The following is a 17,500-nucleotide window of genomic DNA, read 5'->3' as shown; positions in this document are numbered from 1 at the left end:
CACGGCCCTCGCCCTCCGGTCCCTAATGTGCTCGTCCGCACGGACGGACGACGGTTGTCCTGGCAGGACGAGAAGCAGGCGGAGAAAAATAAATTGGTTTAATCATTGTGTGTGGCGTGGGGCGAGTGGCGGCTTTTTCTGTGTGTGAGAAATCCTCAATGATAATTTTAATTTCCCCGTTTACATACCTCGAGAACCGAGAGGATAATGCGCGATCACGAGTGTCGTGTGGTTTTCTCGTGTTACCGTCTGAGCAAATGAGCTCACGGCAACGGTGGCGTATGGTCCAATGGCGCGCACACACCCCAATTGCGTGCCGGACCCGGACGCGTGATGATGACGTGCACGTTCGTCGCTCGCGTACATATGTGTGGACGACTCGAAAGCTTCGAAACTGTCCGTTCATCGTCGCCACGGTGGCGGTGGTAGCACCACAAATCCATCATGGAGTAGGGGCGGGGGGACCGCTTCTCGAAATCCGGCTCCCTGCAAATGGTACGATTTTCCTCCGACTTTTTTTTTCTCCATCCACATCCATGGACACGGCGCGTTCCCTGGTTCCCTTTCACACCATGGCGCGCGCGTGCTTAATGGGTGTCCTGTAAACGATTGCCATAAAACGGTTTTAAGCCGTCGCAATGCCACAGGAAATTATCATTTCCACCCAGCGCTGTAAAGCGTACTGCACATGTGTGTGTGTGTGAAAAAGGGGGTTTTGGAGAGAAAATCCGCGTTGTGCCGCGTACGAGTAAAGAACTAGATCATTTCTGGGCGATTGTTTTTTCGCTTACTTCCCTCACTCTGGCGCCGGACCTTTTTCTCTGGTCCATTGTTTTTTTTTTTTTTTTGTGTGGTTTTACTGTTGTTGTGTGCCATTTTGTGTGGTGGAGGCCGCATTTGATGGAGGGACACGGAAGGAAATGAAATTTCATTTGGAAAACAAAAAAAACAAGACAACGAAAACGAACATTCGTGGTTGGCTTTTCGGTGAATATTTACTACGGTGATGGGTGCCACTGGCGTCGAGTTGCTTCAGGTGTAATCCTCATAATTTGGAAAGGATGTGGCATAACACGTTTAAGATGTACAGTCGTTTTATACACGATCGTTTTTTAAAATGTCGTGACATAATGGTGGTGTTCCGGAAGGGCAGGCAGTCGTATTAATTGAAGCTTACTAATGTGTTTTTTATTTTTGCTTTCGTGTTTTTCCTCCTTTACAGGGCCCTGGCTGGGAGTACGAAACGGAGCTGCCCGAATGGGCTCGTGTCGATTGGCGTGATACGGATTTCGAGTAAGTGCATCCGGTCACCGACGGTGTCAACGGTCAGGCACTCCTTACATCTGGTGCGCCTGCCCCTCAACAACGACCAACAAGCAGAGCAGAGCAGAGCAGAGCAGAGCAGTGTGTCTGTGTGATTCGATCCCCCTTTACGTTTCGTAAGTTTCGTAAACCATTTGTGTAGATGAACGAACCGACAGTGACAGGGAACAATAAGTTGTTTCTTACGTAACCAAATATCACGAAAAAAAAAGACATAAAACAGCAGACGAGGCAACAACGCAAGCGCTCGCGCGAGGAGTCGGCAAGCGAACGTTAATGTAAATTGTACAGATTTATCGTTGACTTAAAGAAGACCGAAAAAAGAAGAAAAAAAAACTCAATACATACAACATAGTACCAGTGAGAGATCAATACCAAACTTATTATGCTAAACTATGAATGACAGCGGTACAGGTGGCCACCTTCCGGCAGGTGGCATAATCGAGAAACCTTTTTAAAACGGTCTCTGTACGGTGGTTTTCCTCTGCGGCCATCTGGCTGGGGAGGGGCACTAGTACCGAGCGAAGACATCCATATGTTAGTAAGAGTTCATTCGCTAATTCGTTTCGGTTTATGTCCTGTACGAACATTTCATACTTTAATCTAAACACACTTCCTACTTCCATTCTAACTACCACGAATATTCAATACTAATCAAGTTTCTTAAATGTGTTTTACTAAAGCTGGTTGGCGCTGATTGGGTTCAGTTGTAAGAGATGTGCGAGCTCCGGTCTCCTTCAACATGGTAATACCTTTTCAGTTAGCGACACGCTGAATGACGCAAAATACAGCGGACAAGTCTAGATTGAAGTAGAGTTCAATCCACAGAACCATGTTTCTTTTGATTATCTGAACTCCTAGATCAATCTTTAATCTAAATCGCGAACCTGCATAATCTCTTGGCCATTTTCCCCAGTCCGTCATTAATTAAGTAAGTCATTGTAAATCTTGCCTTTTCATTTGCCTTGTGAGAGCCGATTCGGTTGGTAAATCGTGGCTTTGTTATTCTCTTTGCCCATTACCACACTTTGGAATCGGCTCGTCCACAAAACTCAGACAACCTGCTTGTTGGGCTGCTGTTTGAATTTGAAAATAAATAAAATATCTTCCCAGACGCAGCTGCTCCCCGAGTGGTGGAAACCTGCGCTCAAGATCAGTTGATCAATCGATGGCCAGAAGCGGAACGATACAGAGACAATACAGCAACGACGGCATCGTGCCGTTGGCGGCTAGAGAGTGTATAAACCCCTGGGGCATTACTGTTATTGATAAGTTATTGATTCCTACGCACACAGACCCTTTCCCCCCTCGGCACAAGTAAAACTCGATACCAAAACCGACAAATAGGATCCGTTTTAAACTTTGTTACGTTTCAGCACGGGCTGCTTCGATACTTTAGATGCTAACTAGCATACCGGATGAGCGGAACGGGATTTCGTTCTGCAAGACACAGAACTAAGAAGTAATAGTGTTAGCGAGAGGTTAGGTTAAGCAACTATTAGAGCAGCATAAAAATAATGAAACCCTGCGTGCAACCTTCTTGAGAACATAAGGGAGAAACAAAAAAGACGAATAGCATCCGTAATGTAATGCTCTTGATAACGCGCAAAGAGAACTTTTAATCAATCAAGGCAGCAGCTAGTGGCATGTTTTATGAACCGTGGAACTCACTATAATGCCGTAGAAGCCATGGTGAGCGTTGCGCCATACGGCAAACGAAACAACGGCTTTACTCTACGCCACAAATTACAATATTATTGTGTATTTTGTTGTGTTTGTGCGAATTGTTCCGTTGTTGTTCTTAACGCGTTGTTCTTGCTTTAAAGCATTTTCACTTCCGCGGATCAAACCACCGTATCGCCGAACGCACACCGTCAAATGAATGAGCATCATTAAATCAATCTCCCTCCCAACTTTGGCCACCTTGAGGCTTGGATTGGGGTTTTCTCCTTAGCTACCACCGCGCCGCCCAGCCGGCACCTTGATACAGGCTTTCTGCGCGTCTCTGCGTGCTTATCCAAAGTAATTGCTCGCAATAGCAGCACACTAGCACTTCGGGTACCATCTGGGAGCAAACTCCGAATGGAAAGGACATGGAATTAAAACGTAAATAAAAGCCCACAACACGGGAGGGTGGTAGCGGAGACGGAGCCCGAGAACGAACGAACATATGTTGTTGGCCCCGGGAACAGGAAGTTATTCCCTGAAATCGGGACGGGACGGCAGCGTAAACAAAACTTTTTGTCAGCCTTTTCGAGGGAGATACATTGGGCGCCCGCACGCCACACGCTATACAGCGACTAGAGGGAGAGCCGATGGAGAAAATTAACTTTTTTGTCACGCTCGAATGGTGCCCCACAGCCCGGCAGCGACCACGTCGCGTTTAGATCTGGTGGTGGTGGTGGTGGTGGTGGAATGATACGATGTAAAGAAACTTTTTCACTCACTGCTATTTGCGAGTTCGATTGCCTTTCAAATGAAATGCGGTGCGGGAAAACAACGTACCACACAACAGCAGCAACAACGATAGCAACGACGACAACGACTACTACGACTACTACGACGACGACGACGACGACAAACGGAAACAGGAAATGGAGCAAGTGCTTTGGTGTGACTATAGGAACTTGGGGCCATGCTGGGGACGGTGAAATCGGTTACTTTTACGTTTGTGTGTGTTTTTCATATGTGTGTTGTGTGTGTGTGTGTGTGTGTGCTGTTTGTGTGTGCGTCTATTTGGAGTGCTCCGTTTGTGTGGCTTTCGATTGCATTAAAAATATTCCAATCGGACACTCTCTCTCTCTGTCTCTCTGTCTCTCTCCCTTTTCGCTATTTCTATCTTTAAAGCCAGCTACAAGCTCGGCTACACATGGGACGTAGATGGTGGTATGCTCACGGCAATGAAGCGTGAGACCGGCAAAAAGACATAACTTCATTTGAGAAATGAAGAAACTCGGTGTAAAAGAAGCAAGGGAAGCGGCTATGAAATAGTGACAATTCGCGGCTATAGAGCAACGGCATACGGATGGGGCCACACCATTCAAATAACCGCATTCGAGAACCGCACACAAAGTTCGTGCTGTCGAATGCAGCAAAGCGCAACGAACGCTCAACGGGGAGACAGAAAACAAAACGAAAGATTTTCTAATGGAGGCGCCTGGTGGCTGAGACGGCGTCTGGACAACACACTCGTCTTGTCATGCATTTTTTCCTCAATCAGACATTATATTTAAATAGCAAGTGTTTAAATCCTTGCCTGCCCCCTTCAGTGCAGACCTGTTGCCTGTTGCTTCCTGTGCAGAAGTGCTTCTCGCCCCGAAGGGGCCGCGCGGCGCGACAAAGTAAACGACAAAAGACACATTTTTCTTAATCTTTTAAAAAGGATTTTTCGTTACTATGCATTAGTGTATTTCTATTAGTGTTTATTTAAAATCGTAAAAAAGCAATCAACGGAAACACCCCCGAAAAAACATTATACTATTTCAAGTTACTCTTTCTTACGATTTCTTTTCAAGTTGCAATTCGTTGTCTTCGCACTTCGAAGTCTGTTAGCGTGTTTTTGGTGGGTTAGTGTCGCTAATCTTGTTCATTTTTTTTTCTGTTCGTCCTTCTGTTCTTTTCTTTCTCTCTCTCTCTCTCTCTATCTACGTATCAATATGTGGCGTGTGATTCGTCTGTTATGTATGTTCAAACCAAGAACCAACTAGATCATATATTATATTGTCGTATTGTTTAAGTTCGTTAGACCTATGTTTTACCCATTTATTTGTACTTAGTTCTGCGTTTAGTTCGTTCTTTATGAGTTTAGAGTTATCATTTGCGCTGCCGTCAGTGCTTATTAAGGATTCAGTTATCGATTCAGCGTTGCGTAAAGCGTTTATCATGGATTTATGATTTGTAGTCTTCGTATATCACCTCAACTACTATATGTTACTTCATATCGAAAGGGAAAAAAGCTTCCATTATCTACTTGTTGTAGCTGAAGCAGTTTAATATTATTTGTTAGTTTGTAAGCTGTTTTACTCCCCGTTACATCCGTTTCTGTTTTCTTTCTGATTGTCTTTCTCCTTTTTCCTTTCCCTTCTCTACTCCGTTCTTTCTCCTTCCATTACCGCTATCCGTGCCACAGTTAGCTCTAATTTATGTGACTTTATGTATCTTAAGTTATAATGTTTCGTAAACTTTGTAATTTCGTTGTTCATCAATAAACGTACACAAACCAACCAACCAACCTGTACCACATTCCTTCGCACCATCCAACCAGCCGTACGGCCTACTCCTTCCCATCAATCCTGTCCTATGCGCTCCCTAAAATGTCTTCGGGCAGCAGGGACGCCAGAGATCGAAAGATGCTCACGCCACAGAAAGCAGGAGGTGGTGGGCAAGGGAGTGGCTGTCTGTGGAATTTTCAATTAACCATTCCACTGGTCGCAAGCTCCTCCAATCCTCACAAGGATGCCCCCAAGGGCCTCTTATTCGCTCCATTTTTTTCTCTCTCTCTCTCTCTCTATGGGAAGTTTGGCCTGTTGGAGTGATTGGATTGGCTTAATTTCGTGTGTCCCTTGTCTTGCCTTTTGCGCCTTCCCTTTTGGGCACCAGATTAGGACGAGCGCAACAATCAACCGATCGAACCGGGGTCGCCGGAATCGCGGCGGAAATTTTTGTTTGCTCATCGGGCCCATCTGCCGCCGCACGCGCTACTGGACCGGACCCCGATCGATCGATCGACCAATTCTGCTGACATCCCGAAATTCTTTCCTCAATTATTCAATTATCGGCCCTTTGCCGGCCCTGTGCCCTGTAACCGGGATAGAGCTTCTCCGCCCCACCGGCACCGGTTGCTGTGTTGTTTGTGCCCGTTCTTTTTGGTTTTACGCTTCCATTCCGCGAGCGAGACTCCATTAAACCACGCTTTGCGCGCGCCTTTTCCATCATCGATCGGTTCTCCGAGGGGATAATCTCGAGCTCAGCTCGAAACGGCACAGCGAAGGTTTCCTTCCCATAACCCAAGTGCATTTCGTGCTTATCCAGCTCAAAATGGAAGTGAGTGGCTGAAAGAAACGAAGCTAATTGCTTGCCACATTTTATGAACTTTTGAAGGCGAATTGTGGTGCCCAAAGGTCCCAACAAAACCCGGGACAGACAAACCCGAACCCGGAAATCCGTTTCCGCGTAGCAATCGTAGCGTTCCGTGTTGTGCGCCAAAAATGTCAACGACTGAGACATCTCTCTCCACCTCCGTTTTGACTTCACCTTCTGGACAGCTTGTTTGTGTTTCATCCGACCATCCCAGTCCGGTCAAAGACACTCCTCGGTGTTCAGTTACCTCAGAAAGGCCTTCCAGAAGGGGGGAGAAAAATCGGCAAAAGGCGGCAACGATTCATTTCGCCGATTGCTAGCCGACCTTCCACCGGACCACTGCCGAGCCCCGCGTTCCGTTGTCTGCAATATCGAAATTGTCACCATCATCGTGTCAGCCGCACAGGAAATTGAAAAGTGATTATCATCAGCAACGATGATAATGGGGTGGGGCGAGCGGCGAGGGAGGGGCCGCGGTTTCCGTGGTCCGGGTCCCTTTCTCCTCTTTCCACCAAATGGCCCCGCGGGGTGGCCTCTGCGAAAACGAAAAATGATCGCGTCAGGTTAGTGGAATCAAGGCGCCTCAACTTTTATTATGAGATTGATTAATATTTGCTCAACGATGACGACGACGACGACGACGACGACCTAACTTCCTTGTGATTTTCCCCCAGAAGGGGGGGATGAGGCTAAAAATAAAAAAAAGCCTGCTTGGATTGGGCTGGAAGAACCTGCCAGCTGTCACTGGCAATCCCTAATTTGTGTGTTTATGCGTGCGTTCGTGAGTTTCTTCTTCCTTTCTCGCGCTTTTGTTATCGGTTAATAGCTTTCCTGTACAGAGCATTGCATCGCAAGGATGGGCCCAGGCGAAGGGTAGTACACGAGGTGTTACCGATAAAAGTACGAGGTTTAGGAGGGATAAAGAGAGAAAGAGAAAGAAAGAACGAGAAAGAGAGTATGCGAGCGAAACAGTTAATAAGAAGAACGAAAGAAAGAAAGTAAGAAAGTAAAAAAAAACAAAATGAACTCGATCTGTGCCTTTTTTGTAGTGGAGCAGCAGCAGCAGCAGGAGAAAAGAAGATGAAAAAAACAGTGGGAATCGAAAGAAGCCAGCCAGCAGTAGAAATTCGAAACTCGGTAGAAGGACCGACCGAATACGGATACGTGTCAATAGGAAGAAAGCTAAACTCATCCCAAATCCTCCCAGTGCGAGAGAGAGGATAAGCGCGGAGATGGGCGCTTTATCTGATGGCTTCAACCTAATGGTTAGACTTTAAGCTCCCAATCCTGAATGATAAATCTAGCCGAGAAGCAAGACCGACGGCATTAAAGAGCGTCGTTCTGATAACTGGACTCGTCTGGATGGCGCGGCTTCTAGTGGGAATAGGAGTATATTGCGTTGGTCGTTGGTTCGTACCATCACTGGACAATATATATATCTAGATGGATAAAAATATATATCTAGTGGCCCCCTCCCCGCGTATACCAATACCTGTACATAGCGAGCCGGTGAAGGGTCATACACGTGTCACGTACACTGCATATCCTGCTCCTTTTCTCCCGTTCGCATTATTACTACTTCTCAGACTCATATTGCTTCTCACAAAACAGCCATCCATGCGCCACATTAACATTTTAACTTTTAAAGAGTACGAACACAAACATTTTTCTCTCCTTTCGCTACACTACATCCTGGGAGGCTGGGGGGGCCTTTTCATTGAACAACATTGGAACTCATAACTCCACCAAGGCGCCAGTGTCGTCAGTCGATATCGATAGGTTAAGAAGCGTAGGGAAGAGTTTAGTAATCTCATGCGGTGCATGATTGATGCTGGGTGACCCCTTCTAGGATAAAGCTTGGAACAGTTAATACTTGGCCGCACAAAATAGGTCATATCTCTGCCAAAAAATGACGTATAAAGAAAAGAAAGGCGTCATTTTGTAGGTTTTCTTATTGCCTTTAATAATAATAATATTGATGCAAATTATTCATTAGTTTTTTATATGACTTTTTCAACTTTTACTTTGACATCACCCAAAAATATTTGCACAGTACTGTAGGTCACATCATTTGTCCTCCTGTTGCACGTCACCCTCATTTTAGTTGGTTTTTATACATTTCTGATATACTTTTCAAGTTTCCTTATGCTAATTATCAAATAGAAATCGATGGAACGAAAATCCAGACATTTTTGTGTATTGATAGTTTTCCCTATGAAATCGATCTATTTGAATACAAAAAATAAACGCCATACCTTCGGCAAGAACAGCATGCCAAACTTACACAGGATCATGCCTAAATCATGCCAAACTTACACAGGATCGTTGGTGGACGAATGAAGAACAAAATCCTTTTCTGTAAACACTCTTTTCTCGCACAAATTTCGAATGAACGTTACCCCAATGGTGAAAACATTTGATTTGTCGCCACAATGTTAAATCCCACGCCAAATCATCATCTTAAGGGCAAATTTACCTCCGTAAATAAACCAAACGCTTCCTAAACCATTCCCTCGATGATTGGTAAAGTAATTTTTTTGCCCGTTTCGAAATGCATTTTTACGTGTGTTCCATCGTCCATCGAAATGCATGGTTTGAATTCGGTCAACTCTTGTTCATACAGCTTCCTAGCACGGATTTGGCCAATCAAGCTGCGCTCTAGTGCCATATTTGGCTATTTTCTAGCTTTTATGACTTTAAAATTTCTTTTAAAAATATATCCCGAACTGTTATGTCGACTGTCGTGAGTTTTTCTTGGTGGAATCACGCTGAGAGATCCCAGGAGTGTTGATTCAATTTTGTTTGCAGAATCGGGCATTCGTTACACTTTTCGGCTCTTTTATTTTCCTAGAATCTAGGTAAATGTCCCCTCCTAAAGTTTACATACGGTATTTTGAGTTGAATTTGAAAATTTCAAGAATTTCGAGGTTTTTTCTCCAGCCAAATCCAATTTTTACAGTGAGTGTGCAGATTTTTTTTTCTCCCTTTGCGTTCCATCGGCGATAACTTTTGAAGGTATAGATCAATTTTGACAAAAATTTTACCACTAAATAAACAGACTACAATGATTAAAACGCTGTCAACGGAATGGCAAAGTGACCACTAGGCGCGCTGCAATGAGTAAACAAAAGCGGCCAAATATTAACTGTTCCAAGCTTTAGGTGTTTCTTGAGAGGTCAAATTGCAATCATGTTGCGTAGCGTATCCTGTTTGCTAACTAATGTTTGCACTATGAGCTAGTAGCGGCCAGCGGAAGAGACCAGCTGTTCGTTCGTGTATCAGAGAGTAATACACACGATAACACGCAGAAATTGACGCTTCACTCCTGTCGGAGTGTGGAGTTAAGTAGTACTTTATGTTGATTTTAAAATTTGAAAAAAAAAGGTCCCGAAATGATGATCTTCGTTTAGCATATTTGTCTCGTTTGTTGAATGCATTCAATTTATCGTCACTAACGTTGCTACAGTAGCATTGTCCGTAATAAATCTGCCAAATCGAACCGTATATAATTGGCCACAATTTATGAGTTAATTTGCATTTTTCGGGAACATCCCAATCGGGGGAGGTTGTCTGATTTGGCGAGTAAATAAAAGCGCCCACCCACAGGAAGAATCCCAACACCGTCGGTTCCGGATCATTTTGTGGTTTTTTGCAGGGGGTGGGGCGTTAGACGGAGCATAAGAAGGAGATCCGATGCGAAGGTGGGCTTTATGGACATCTTGAACCCCCCCTGTGCGGTCGATTGTTCAATCGTTATTGCTCGAAATAGCTTCGATTAGCTCTTTGCGTGGACCTTTGTTGAATGTAAAGTTTGTCGATAAGTATAGGAAACCCCTTCTAATATCCGAAACGAGTGCTTACCGGATCGCACAAACCACGAACGGATTCATCCGATTGTTTAATGATGAAATTGAAAATCCCAAAAATCCAAACAACCTTCGTGAATTACACTTCTTTAGTTCCAATCGATCTCAATCTGTGTGACCAACGAGTGCGTAAGCGTAGTGTGCAAATGGAAATGGAGCAAAACCGTGAAAACAAAAACAGAAATAATCAAACAAGCTTTAACTGGAACTACACTGGAAAGTGAAGGATACTCTAGCGATGCAAGATTAATAAACCGTAGCACTTTCAGGAACTAGAACCAATAATTAACAAGCAGACAAAACGGAGGGAGGGGCGCGAAGAAGCAAACATCAAAAAACTGCATAACAATTATAACTACCTATGGTATTCAAGAAGAAGACAAAAATTCAAAAAAAGGCAAATCAAATATTCATTCATCGAGCTTTTTAATATAACAAAAAAAAAACTAATGGATAAAACAAAAGAAAACGAGTAAGCGTAAGCGACACGACCGCATAACCGGATAACGTAAAGCATTCCAGGACCCACAAAGTGAAAAGTGGACGAAGAAAGAACCAACAATAAAGCAGAACAACCGTACTACAACTGTAAGACAATGAACACAGAATATCAAAGCTGAATACGAAAGGATCAAAAAAAGAGCAAAGAGGCGACACTTGTAGTAGCCAGTTATTAAAAACAAAAGAAGAGCAGAAAGTGAACACAAATTTTACAACAACAACAAAAAACTCCATCTAATAATAGCATCATTTCGAGCCGGCGCGTTTGCTGACGTGGGTTTCCATTAGCTCTCGTTACAGTGACTGTTCCGTTCCAGTACTTACGTTGGTCCGTGGTACAAACGTAGATTAGAGTCACTTCTTTCTACTTTCACAAAAATGTGCGTTGGAAAACCAACCGGACGCTTGAGCAGCAGAATGTGTAATGCTGGTGTTTAGTGGCATCGAATGGTTTGTAAACCGTAATGCTTGAGTCTCAAATTCTGTGCTAGTAAACGAGGCAAAGTCGCGCTGATAATATGAAAGCGAAAGCAAAACTCTAAACGCTTCTATGCCATTCTTTTTATCGTTGCATAATAGTTATGTTAAACAAAAGTAAAGAAAAAAAAACATAAATAAAATAAAACTTCTGTAGAATAGTTAAACTATCAAACGAATAAAAGGAATACTATTAAAGCCGGGAGGTGCTGCAGAGCAACATGATTTGAAAGCTACCTTAGGACCGATGGGAGTTGTTGGATTCAAAACTGTATATAGAAAGAGTGTCGACGACGTGTGTGCATAGAAGAGATAATAGAGGAGCGAGTTTGCGCTACTATTTGAATTGCATAGAAAACATTTAATTACACCACCACCACCCCCAATACAGACGAGTGCAGGCGATGGAAAGGGTGGTATTGCGAGGTGGCTCATTCGTTGCGGCGAGTGTGGCATTGAGAAGCGTTGTGGAGGAAGCGGCCGTGCAGCAGTACCACAAACAAACTCGAACAGACATGTACTAATCGTAAAAAAAACTATTTTGTAACTTTTGGAAAATAACTCAAATAAAATAACATATCTGCACACGTGCGCCTTTTTCCTTCTCGACCAGCGAATCAACGGCGATTTTGAATCAGCGATCTCGACTCCCAAACCCGTACAGTATAAACTCCTTGACAGCTGCCAGCTCTACAGTGATGAGCAATAAAGTATGAGCGTTTTGCTAAAAAAAAGTAAAATATTTACCAAAAATCAATATACTATGCGCAAAACGGGCTGCGTGGCACTGTGTCATTGTTTTGGTTCGAAATTGCTGGAAATTTTTACATTTTTAACAATTACTTGCATTTCGTGATAAAGATAAAGGAGATAAGAACAAATTAACATCATTTGCAACTCCCACCGTCGTTTCCGTTTGGAAAGTAGTCCGAGAAAGTGTAAGAAACTTGGAAAAATCGCCACGAATTCAAGGAAGAAAATCCCATAGTAAGCAACAGTATGTTTTTGCCACCTTTTTTTAGATACCTCATCGCCAGGGAGAATGATCTGGTTCCTCAACGAATTAGATGACTAAGCACTCAACCCCAATCAATCGAGGTACTTTGGTGTATCGCGAGAGATAAGAGAAGTTGCGCATTTCACTCGGCAGCGGAAACATGTTGCGGTTTGTATGCTGGTTAACGCTGCTCCTAAAACTCGGCCTCATCTGTGCATATCGGCCAGTCTTTATCTATCATGGGATTCTCACCGGAGCCGACAGTATGCAGCATCTTGTGAAGCGGATTCAGCTGGTTCGTTGCCATCGTTGGGAGATTTATAATCCAATATCCAATATTAATGTCCCCCTCTCTGCTCAACAGCTTCACCCCGATACGGTTGTGTACAATTTTGATCGCTTCGGAGGATGGTCTAGTCTGGAGAATGCTTGGCATCAGGTGCTGGAAGCTAACACGAACCTTCAGGCGGTATGTGCCCTACATCCGGAAGGCATCAATATGATCGGCTATTCGCAGGGTGGGCTCCTCGGTCGGGCCGTGCTGCAAACGTACCCGGACCATTGTGTCCGCACATTCATCTCACTGAGCTCACCACAGGCTGGCCAGTTTGGAGGTATTTATCGTAACAAGAATGGCTTACTTTTAAACCAGTTCATTCATCCTGATATCATTCTTTTGTAGATGATTTTCTGCATTTGATCTTCCCCTCGCTGGTGGCCAAAACGGCGTACCAGCTGTTCTACTCCTACGTCGGCCAACATACGTCCGTCGGGAACTACTGGAATGATCCGCACCATCAGGACCTCTTCGACCAGTTCAGCATTTTTCTGCCATATGTGAACAATCGGTTGTACTCAGCTAACTCGACACAGTTCCGTGAGACGATGATGCGACTCCGGCGGCTAGTGCTGATCGGTGGACCGGACGATGGTGTCATTACACCGTGGCAATCGAGTCATTTCAGTTTCTACAACGAAACGAATGATGTGGTACCGCTACAGGAAAGCCCCATCTACAAGGAGGATCTGATCGGACTGAAGACGCTGCACGATAGTGGCCGATTGGATGTGATCAGCAGGGAAGGTGTGCATCATTATCAGTGGCACCGGACGGATCATGTGATCGATAGTGTCATCATTCCCTATCTCGACTGAGGGAACGACACCGACTGACGCAGCTTTACCATGAGTTAATTGAATTTTAGTTACACTTTAAGGTGGGTTTTGTATAAAGGACATATTAAAATAATAGATAGATAAGTGAAAACTTGATACTCGATTGTGTGATCGACGGTGCTGTTCGGAAGCTGAGATACTAGCCACAGTCGTATCTCCAACGTCATTTTTTCAATCAAAGTATGCGAAAAAGTGCTGCAATAGTTAGCTTTAACGTAAAGGAGAGGTAGTCTGAATCGTTTGTTTTACATATCATTGATCGTAGCTAGAAAGCTGTAAAATACAATTTGATCTTGATTGGAAATAATTAAATATAGATTGGTGATTTGGAGATGTTACCGAGCGACATGCCTTTAAACTGTTTAATATAGGTTTAGTCCATAGTTTACTTCGATGCTCAATATGATTGTGTTGGCTTACTTTGACCATTTATATGATATTTTAAGTCAACCACCATTAAAATTATAAAATGCCAGCAGTTCTCGTATTGAGACAACCCCTATCCGGGGTATGAGCGTAAGTTAAATTTGCAGCATCAAGTACGTCCGCCGGAGCGTCTCAGGCTAGTATTGGATTGCTGAGCACCTTATCAAACGAAATAAAGACTTGGCACGGAGATTATCATTGCGCGTGTTTTCAGTTAATGCAAAATTGTGATTATGGCTCAAATCATGTTTGCTCTCGATCGCTCCGTACATAAATTTAATCAGAACAAATATTCACTCCAAACAGTTCAGAGGGTTCGTGTGAGTGATTTGACACCAAAAAATGAAGTTAATCATCTCTTTTATTCTGTGTTATGCAGTTTTACATATTACTGCAAGTGAAGTTCATTACAAAAGAAAAGATAATATCAACAGTGTAGAAGATGGAATGCTGGGTTTTGGATTGGAGTTACTTCTGATTAAGTTAGAGGCGATGGAACATAGATTACAGAAGATGGAGAACAGAATAGAACAGAGCCATAAAGAAATGTTTACCACGATTCAGAAACTCGAACGTAAAGTTGCGCTTAGTTTTAGCGAGATTCGAAATCTAACCCAGGAGAAGGTGCATACAACGTTGCATAAACTCGATAAAGACCTCGGAAATGTGCTGGAAATTCAACAAAGTGCCATGCCGTCGTCTTGTAAAGATATTTCATCGAAAGTGTCGCGAACATATTTGATCCGTGTAAAAAGTGCTAGCACACCCTTCAAAGTGTATTGCGAACAGAAATCGTTCGGCGGTGGATGGATAGTGTTTCAATACCGTTACGACGGATCACTGGACTTTTACCGGGGCTGGAATGAGTTCCGTGACGGATTCGGTGATTTGAACAAAGAGTTTTGGTTGGGTCTTGAGAAGATCCACCAGATAACAAGTGGCCGTAAACATGAACTGATTGTTGAATTAAAAAACTTTAACGGAACATACAAGTATGTTCGATATGATGCATTCGAACTAGGTAGTGAGAGTGACCAATACGATGTGAAGAATATCGGAAAGTACAGTGGAACTGTTGGTGGAGAAGCGTCCTTTATTAAGGGTTCGAAGTTCGCAACCAAAGATCGGCATATTGATGAAATCGGCGGACAATGTGCACGGCGCTACGAAGGTGCATGGTGGTACACGATTTTTTGTGCTTATGCTAATTTGAACGGGCGATACATGAATGATATCAATGAAAAATCAATGCATTGGTATTATTTCAAAGACAACCAACAAGGATTGAGTTACTCGCGAATGATGATCCGCGAGGTGGAATAGCGATTCTAGTTGGATCAACTGTAGGGTGCATCGAATGAACAATTGACAATGCTTCGTAACAATAGAGAATAAAATTGATATTTTTTTTTTCAAATATATTCCCGCAGGCCTTTTAAATGAAGAACATGTTGGAATCCAAAATTAATCCGAAACACCATTCTAGATGTGAAAAATAAAGAAATAAATGCGGAAAGAACTCAATGAACTCACACTAGGCGTAGCGTAGCAAAAGGAAATGATCAGAAAACGCTCTACTTGAAGGTTGAATTAGTGTGTTTTCGGGACACAATAAATCTTCAAAATCCTGATAATTTTTAATACTCTTCCTATCAACTTTAGCAGTAGCACCATTTCGCTAGCCTCTTCCAGCTAGCACCAAGCGTTTGCTTATTCCCTCTTTTCCGCCTGGCTGATAACAATTACCTCAGAAACATGTGCATCGCTCAATATGATGGTATTCCATGCGGCATCCTCGACCTCGCTATCAGCAATAGTCTTCATCCGGTTGATGCTGAAACAGGCCCCGAGGCACCTCCCAGTGATAAGTCATCGCGATTCATTTCTTTCTTCGCTGCAAGAAGTACAAAAGCGTTGAGTCAGATCCGAGGTGTACGTAAGTAGAGTTGTGAGTTTATTCGTTCTTCAAGCCGGATTGATACCAATCCCGCGATGCAATGGGCCATCCGGTTCCTTCAAAAGGAGTACGACATACCACTACAGTAGTGTTAGGCGTCCTCGTGACGATACAAGGCAATAGAAAGGGATGCTTCTCGATCTCTTCTTATCTCTCTTGATAATACAATGGTGCGCATGGATGAGGTGTTGTTAGGGGTAAAGCAAACAATGGATTAAATGAACGCCGGAACGCATCGTTGATCGTGAGCGAAGTGAATGAAAACGGAGAGATATAAATGCTGAATAGCAAAACTAATGGTGCGAGTGGCCGCCCATTTAGCAGTAGCCACGATCCGGAACACGACGACGCGGAGCGCTCTTAAGGATGTTATCAACGCGAACGATCATTTCGGCCGCTTCGGATCCCGACATCAGCACCTGGCGCTTGACGGCGAACGATTCCGTAATGCCGAGCTCCTTCATGCAGCCAACCTTGCCATTGTTCATGTCCAGTCCGAGCGTCGTCTGGCCCTGCGAGTGACCGGCACGCAGTTCCGAGACGAGTTGAGCCGAATCGTAACCGGCATTATCGGCAATGATCGTCGGTAGCTGCATCAGCGCACGAGCAAACGATTCGATGGCCATCGCTTCCTTGCCCGCAGTTTCGGCTGCCAGCTTGTACACGGCCGTGGCCATCAGTGTCTCCGAGCAGCCACCACCATAAACGACGCGCGATTCCTTCACCGTCGCTGCCAACACGCACAACGCATCGTGAAGCGATCGTTCCGCTTCATCGATGATCTGCTGTGTCGCTCCGCGGATTACGACCGTACAGGCCTCACCGAGCGGAACACCGGAGAACCGGAGCAGCGTATCTTCGCCAATCATGATCTGTTCGATCAGATCGCATTTGCCCAGCTTCACCAGTTCCGGGTTATCGAAGGTCGACACGATCTCACCACCGGTAACCAACGCCAACCGCTCGATACCATCGAAATCGGCATGCTCGATCGCCATGATGCCAGCATCGGCAAACAGTTGTTCCGGATAGTTGTAGATCAGCTGACGATTGATGAACACGTTGATGTTGTGTCCCAGGATTTTGTCCACCTTTTCCTTCATCTTCTCCTTCTCGGCCACCTCCAGGTCGGCGATCTTGCTCATCGAGTCCACCTTGATCGACGATCCGAACACCTTGATCTTGTCCGTGTCCATCGGTGTGTTGGCAATCAGGATGCGCGCATTCTTGACCGTCTTCGGCTGGTGGACACCCGGCTTTTTGTCCAACAGGAAGCCCTCCTCAAGGAACGATTCTTCCAGACATCCGCCCAGCTTCTTGATGCGCTGGATGGCCGTCAGCGAGCCCGAACCCTTCAGACGCAGCACCGCATCCACGGCCAACTTTGCGAAATGTTCTTTGTGCTGCGACAGAATTTTCGAACTGAGCGTCGTGCGGGCAATGTTCAGCAGATCCTCCCGGAAGCGCTCGGCGTTGGCCGAATTATCGGCCGCCGCTCCCTGCAACGCCGTACGAGCCGCGTTCGCCGCCAAACGCCATCCGGCGATGATGGTCTGTGGGTGCAGCTTCTGTTCCACCAGTTTTTCGGCCTCGCGGATCAGCTCAGAGGCGAACACCGTGACGGAGGTCGTACCATCGCCTACTTCGTCGTCCTGCACCCGAGACATGTCGACCAGGATTTTGGCGGCCGGATTATCC

At 44.7% G+C, this 17,500-nt stretch overlaps 4 protein-coding genes across 9 annotated transcripts in view; 3 read left to right on the top strand and 1 right to left on the bottom strand.

The window, feature by feature from the left end:
* Nucleotides 1-6,783, top strand: part of LOC125960197 (pseudouridylate synthase RPUSD2-like) — a 200,352-nt gene extending 193,569 nt beyond the window's left edge. The window contains exon 13 of one of the 4 annotated variants that reach the window (XM_049693438.1): nt 1,223-6,783. In XM_049693438.1, the coding sequence (XP_049549395.1) occupies nt 1,223-1,297 (75 nt within the window). In that variant the 3' untranslated portion in view covers nt 1,298-6,783. The remainder of the gene's footprint in view (nt 1-1,222) is intronic. The other 3 variants (XM_049693437.1, XM_049693440.1, XM_049693439.1) reach the window with 3 other exon arrangements.
* A 5,259-nt stretch (nt 6,784-12,042) lies between these two features.
* On the top strand, nt 12,043-14,027 carry LOC125960213 (lysosomal thioesterase PPT2 homolog). 3 transcript variants are annotated; one of them, XM_049693474.1, is made up of 4 exons: nt 12,043-12,169; nt 12,269-12,538; nt 12,608-12,857; nt 12,926-14,027. In XM_049693474.1, exons 2-4 carry the CDS (start codon nt 12,404-12,406, stop codon nt 13,396-13,398), a joined length of 858 nt encoding a protein of 285 aa, XP_049549431.1. In that variant the 5' UTR covers nt 12,043-12,169; nt 12,269-12,403; the 3' UTR covers nt 13,399-14,027. The 3 variants fall into 3 exon arrangements, with proteins under 3 accessions (XP_049549431.1, XP_049549430.1, XP_049549429.1); XM_049693473.1 differs by having other exon boundaries at nt 12,044-12,184; XM_049693472.1 differs by having other exon boundaries at nt 12,045-12,184; nt 12,245-12,538.
* Nucleotides 14,028-14,187: 160 nt separating this feature from the next.
* Nucleotides 14,188-15,390, top strand: LOC125960207 (fibrinogen-like protein A). Its single transcript, XM_049693457.1, has one exon. It carries the CDS (start codon nt 14,188-14,190, stop codon nt 15,166-15,168), a length of 981 nt encoding a protein of 326 aa, XP_049549414.1. The 3' UTR covers nt 15,169-15,390.
* Nucleotides 15,391-15,745: 355 nt separating this feature from the next.
* The window catches only part of LOC125960201 (T-complex protein 1 subunit beta), a 2,068-nt gene continuing 313 nt past the window's right edge, over nt 15,746-17,500 (bottom strand). The window contains exon 1 of the mRNA XM_049693449.1: nt 15,746-17,500. This exon is cut by the window's right edge and continues 313 nt beyond it. Within this exon, the coding sequence (XP_049549406.1) occupies nt 16,120-17,500 (1,381 nt within the window). The 3' untranslated portion in view covers nt 15,746-16,119.

This window comes from Anopheles darlingi, chromosome 2 (assembly GCF_943734745.1).
Source record: "Anopheles darlingi chromosome 2, idAnoDarlMG_H_01, whole genome shotgun sequence".
In the NCBI taxonomy this organism is placed as follows: domain Eukaryota; kingdom Metazoa; phylum Arthropoda; class Insecta; order Diptera; family Culicidae; genus Anopheles; species Anopheles darlingi.
Note: the sequence above shows the minus strand (reverse complement) of the source record. Positions and strands in the feature narration are given on the sequence as shown.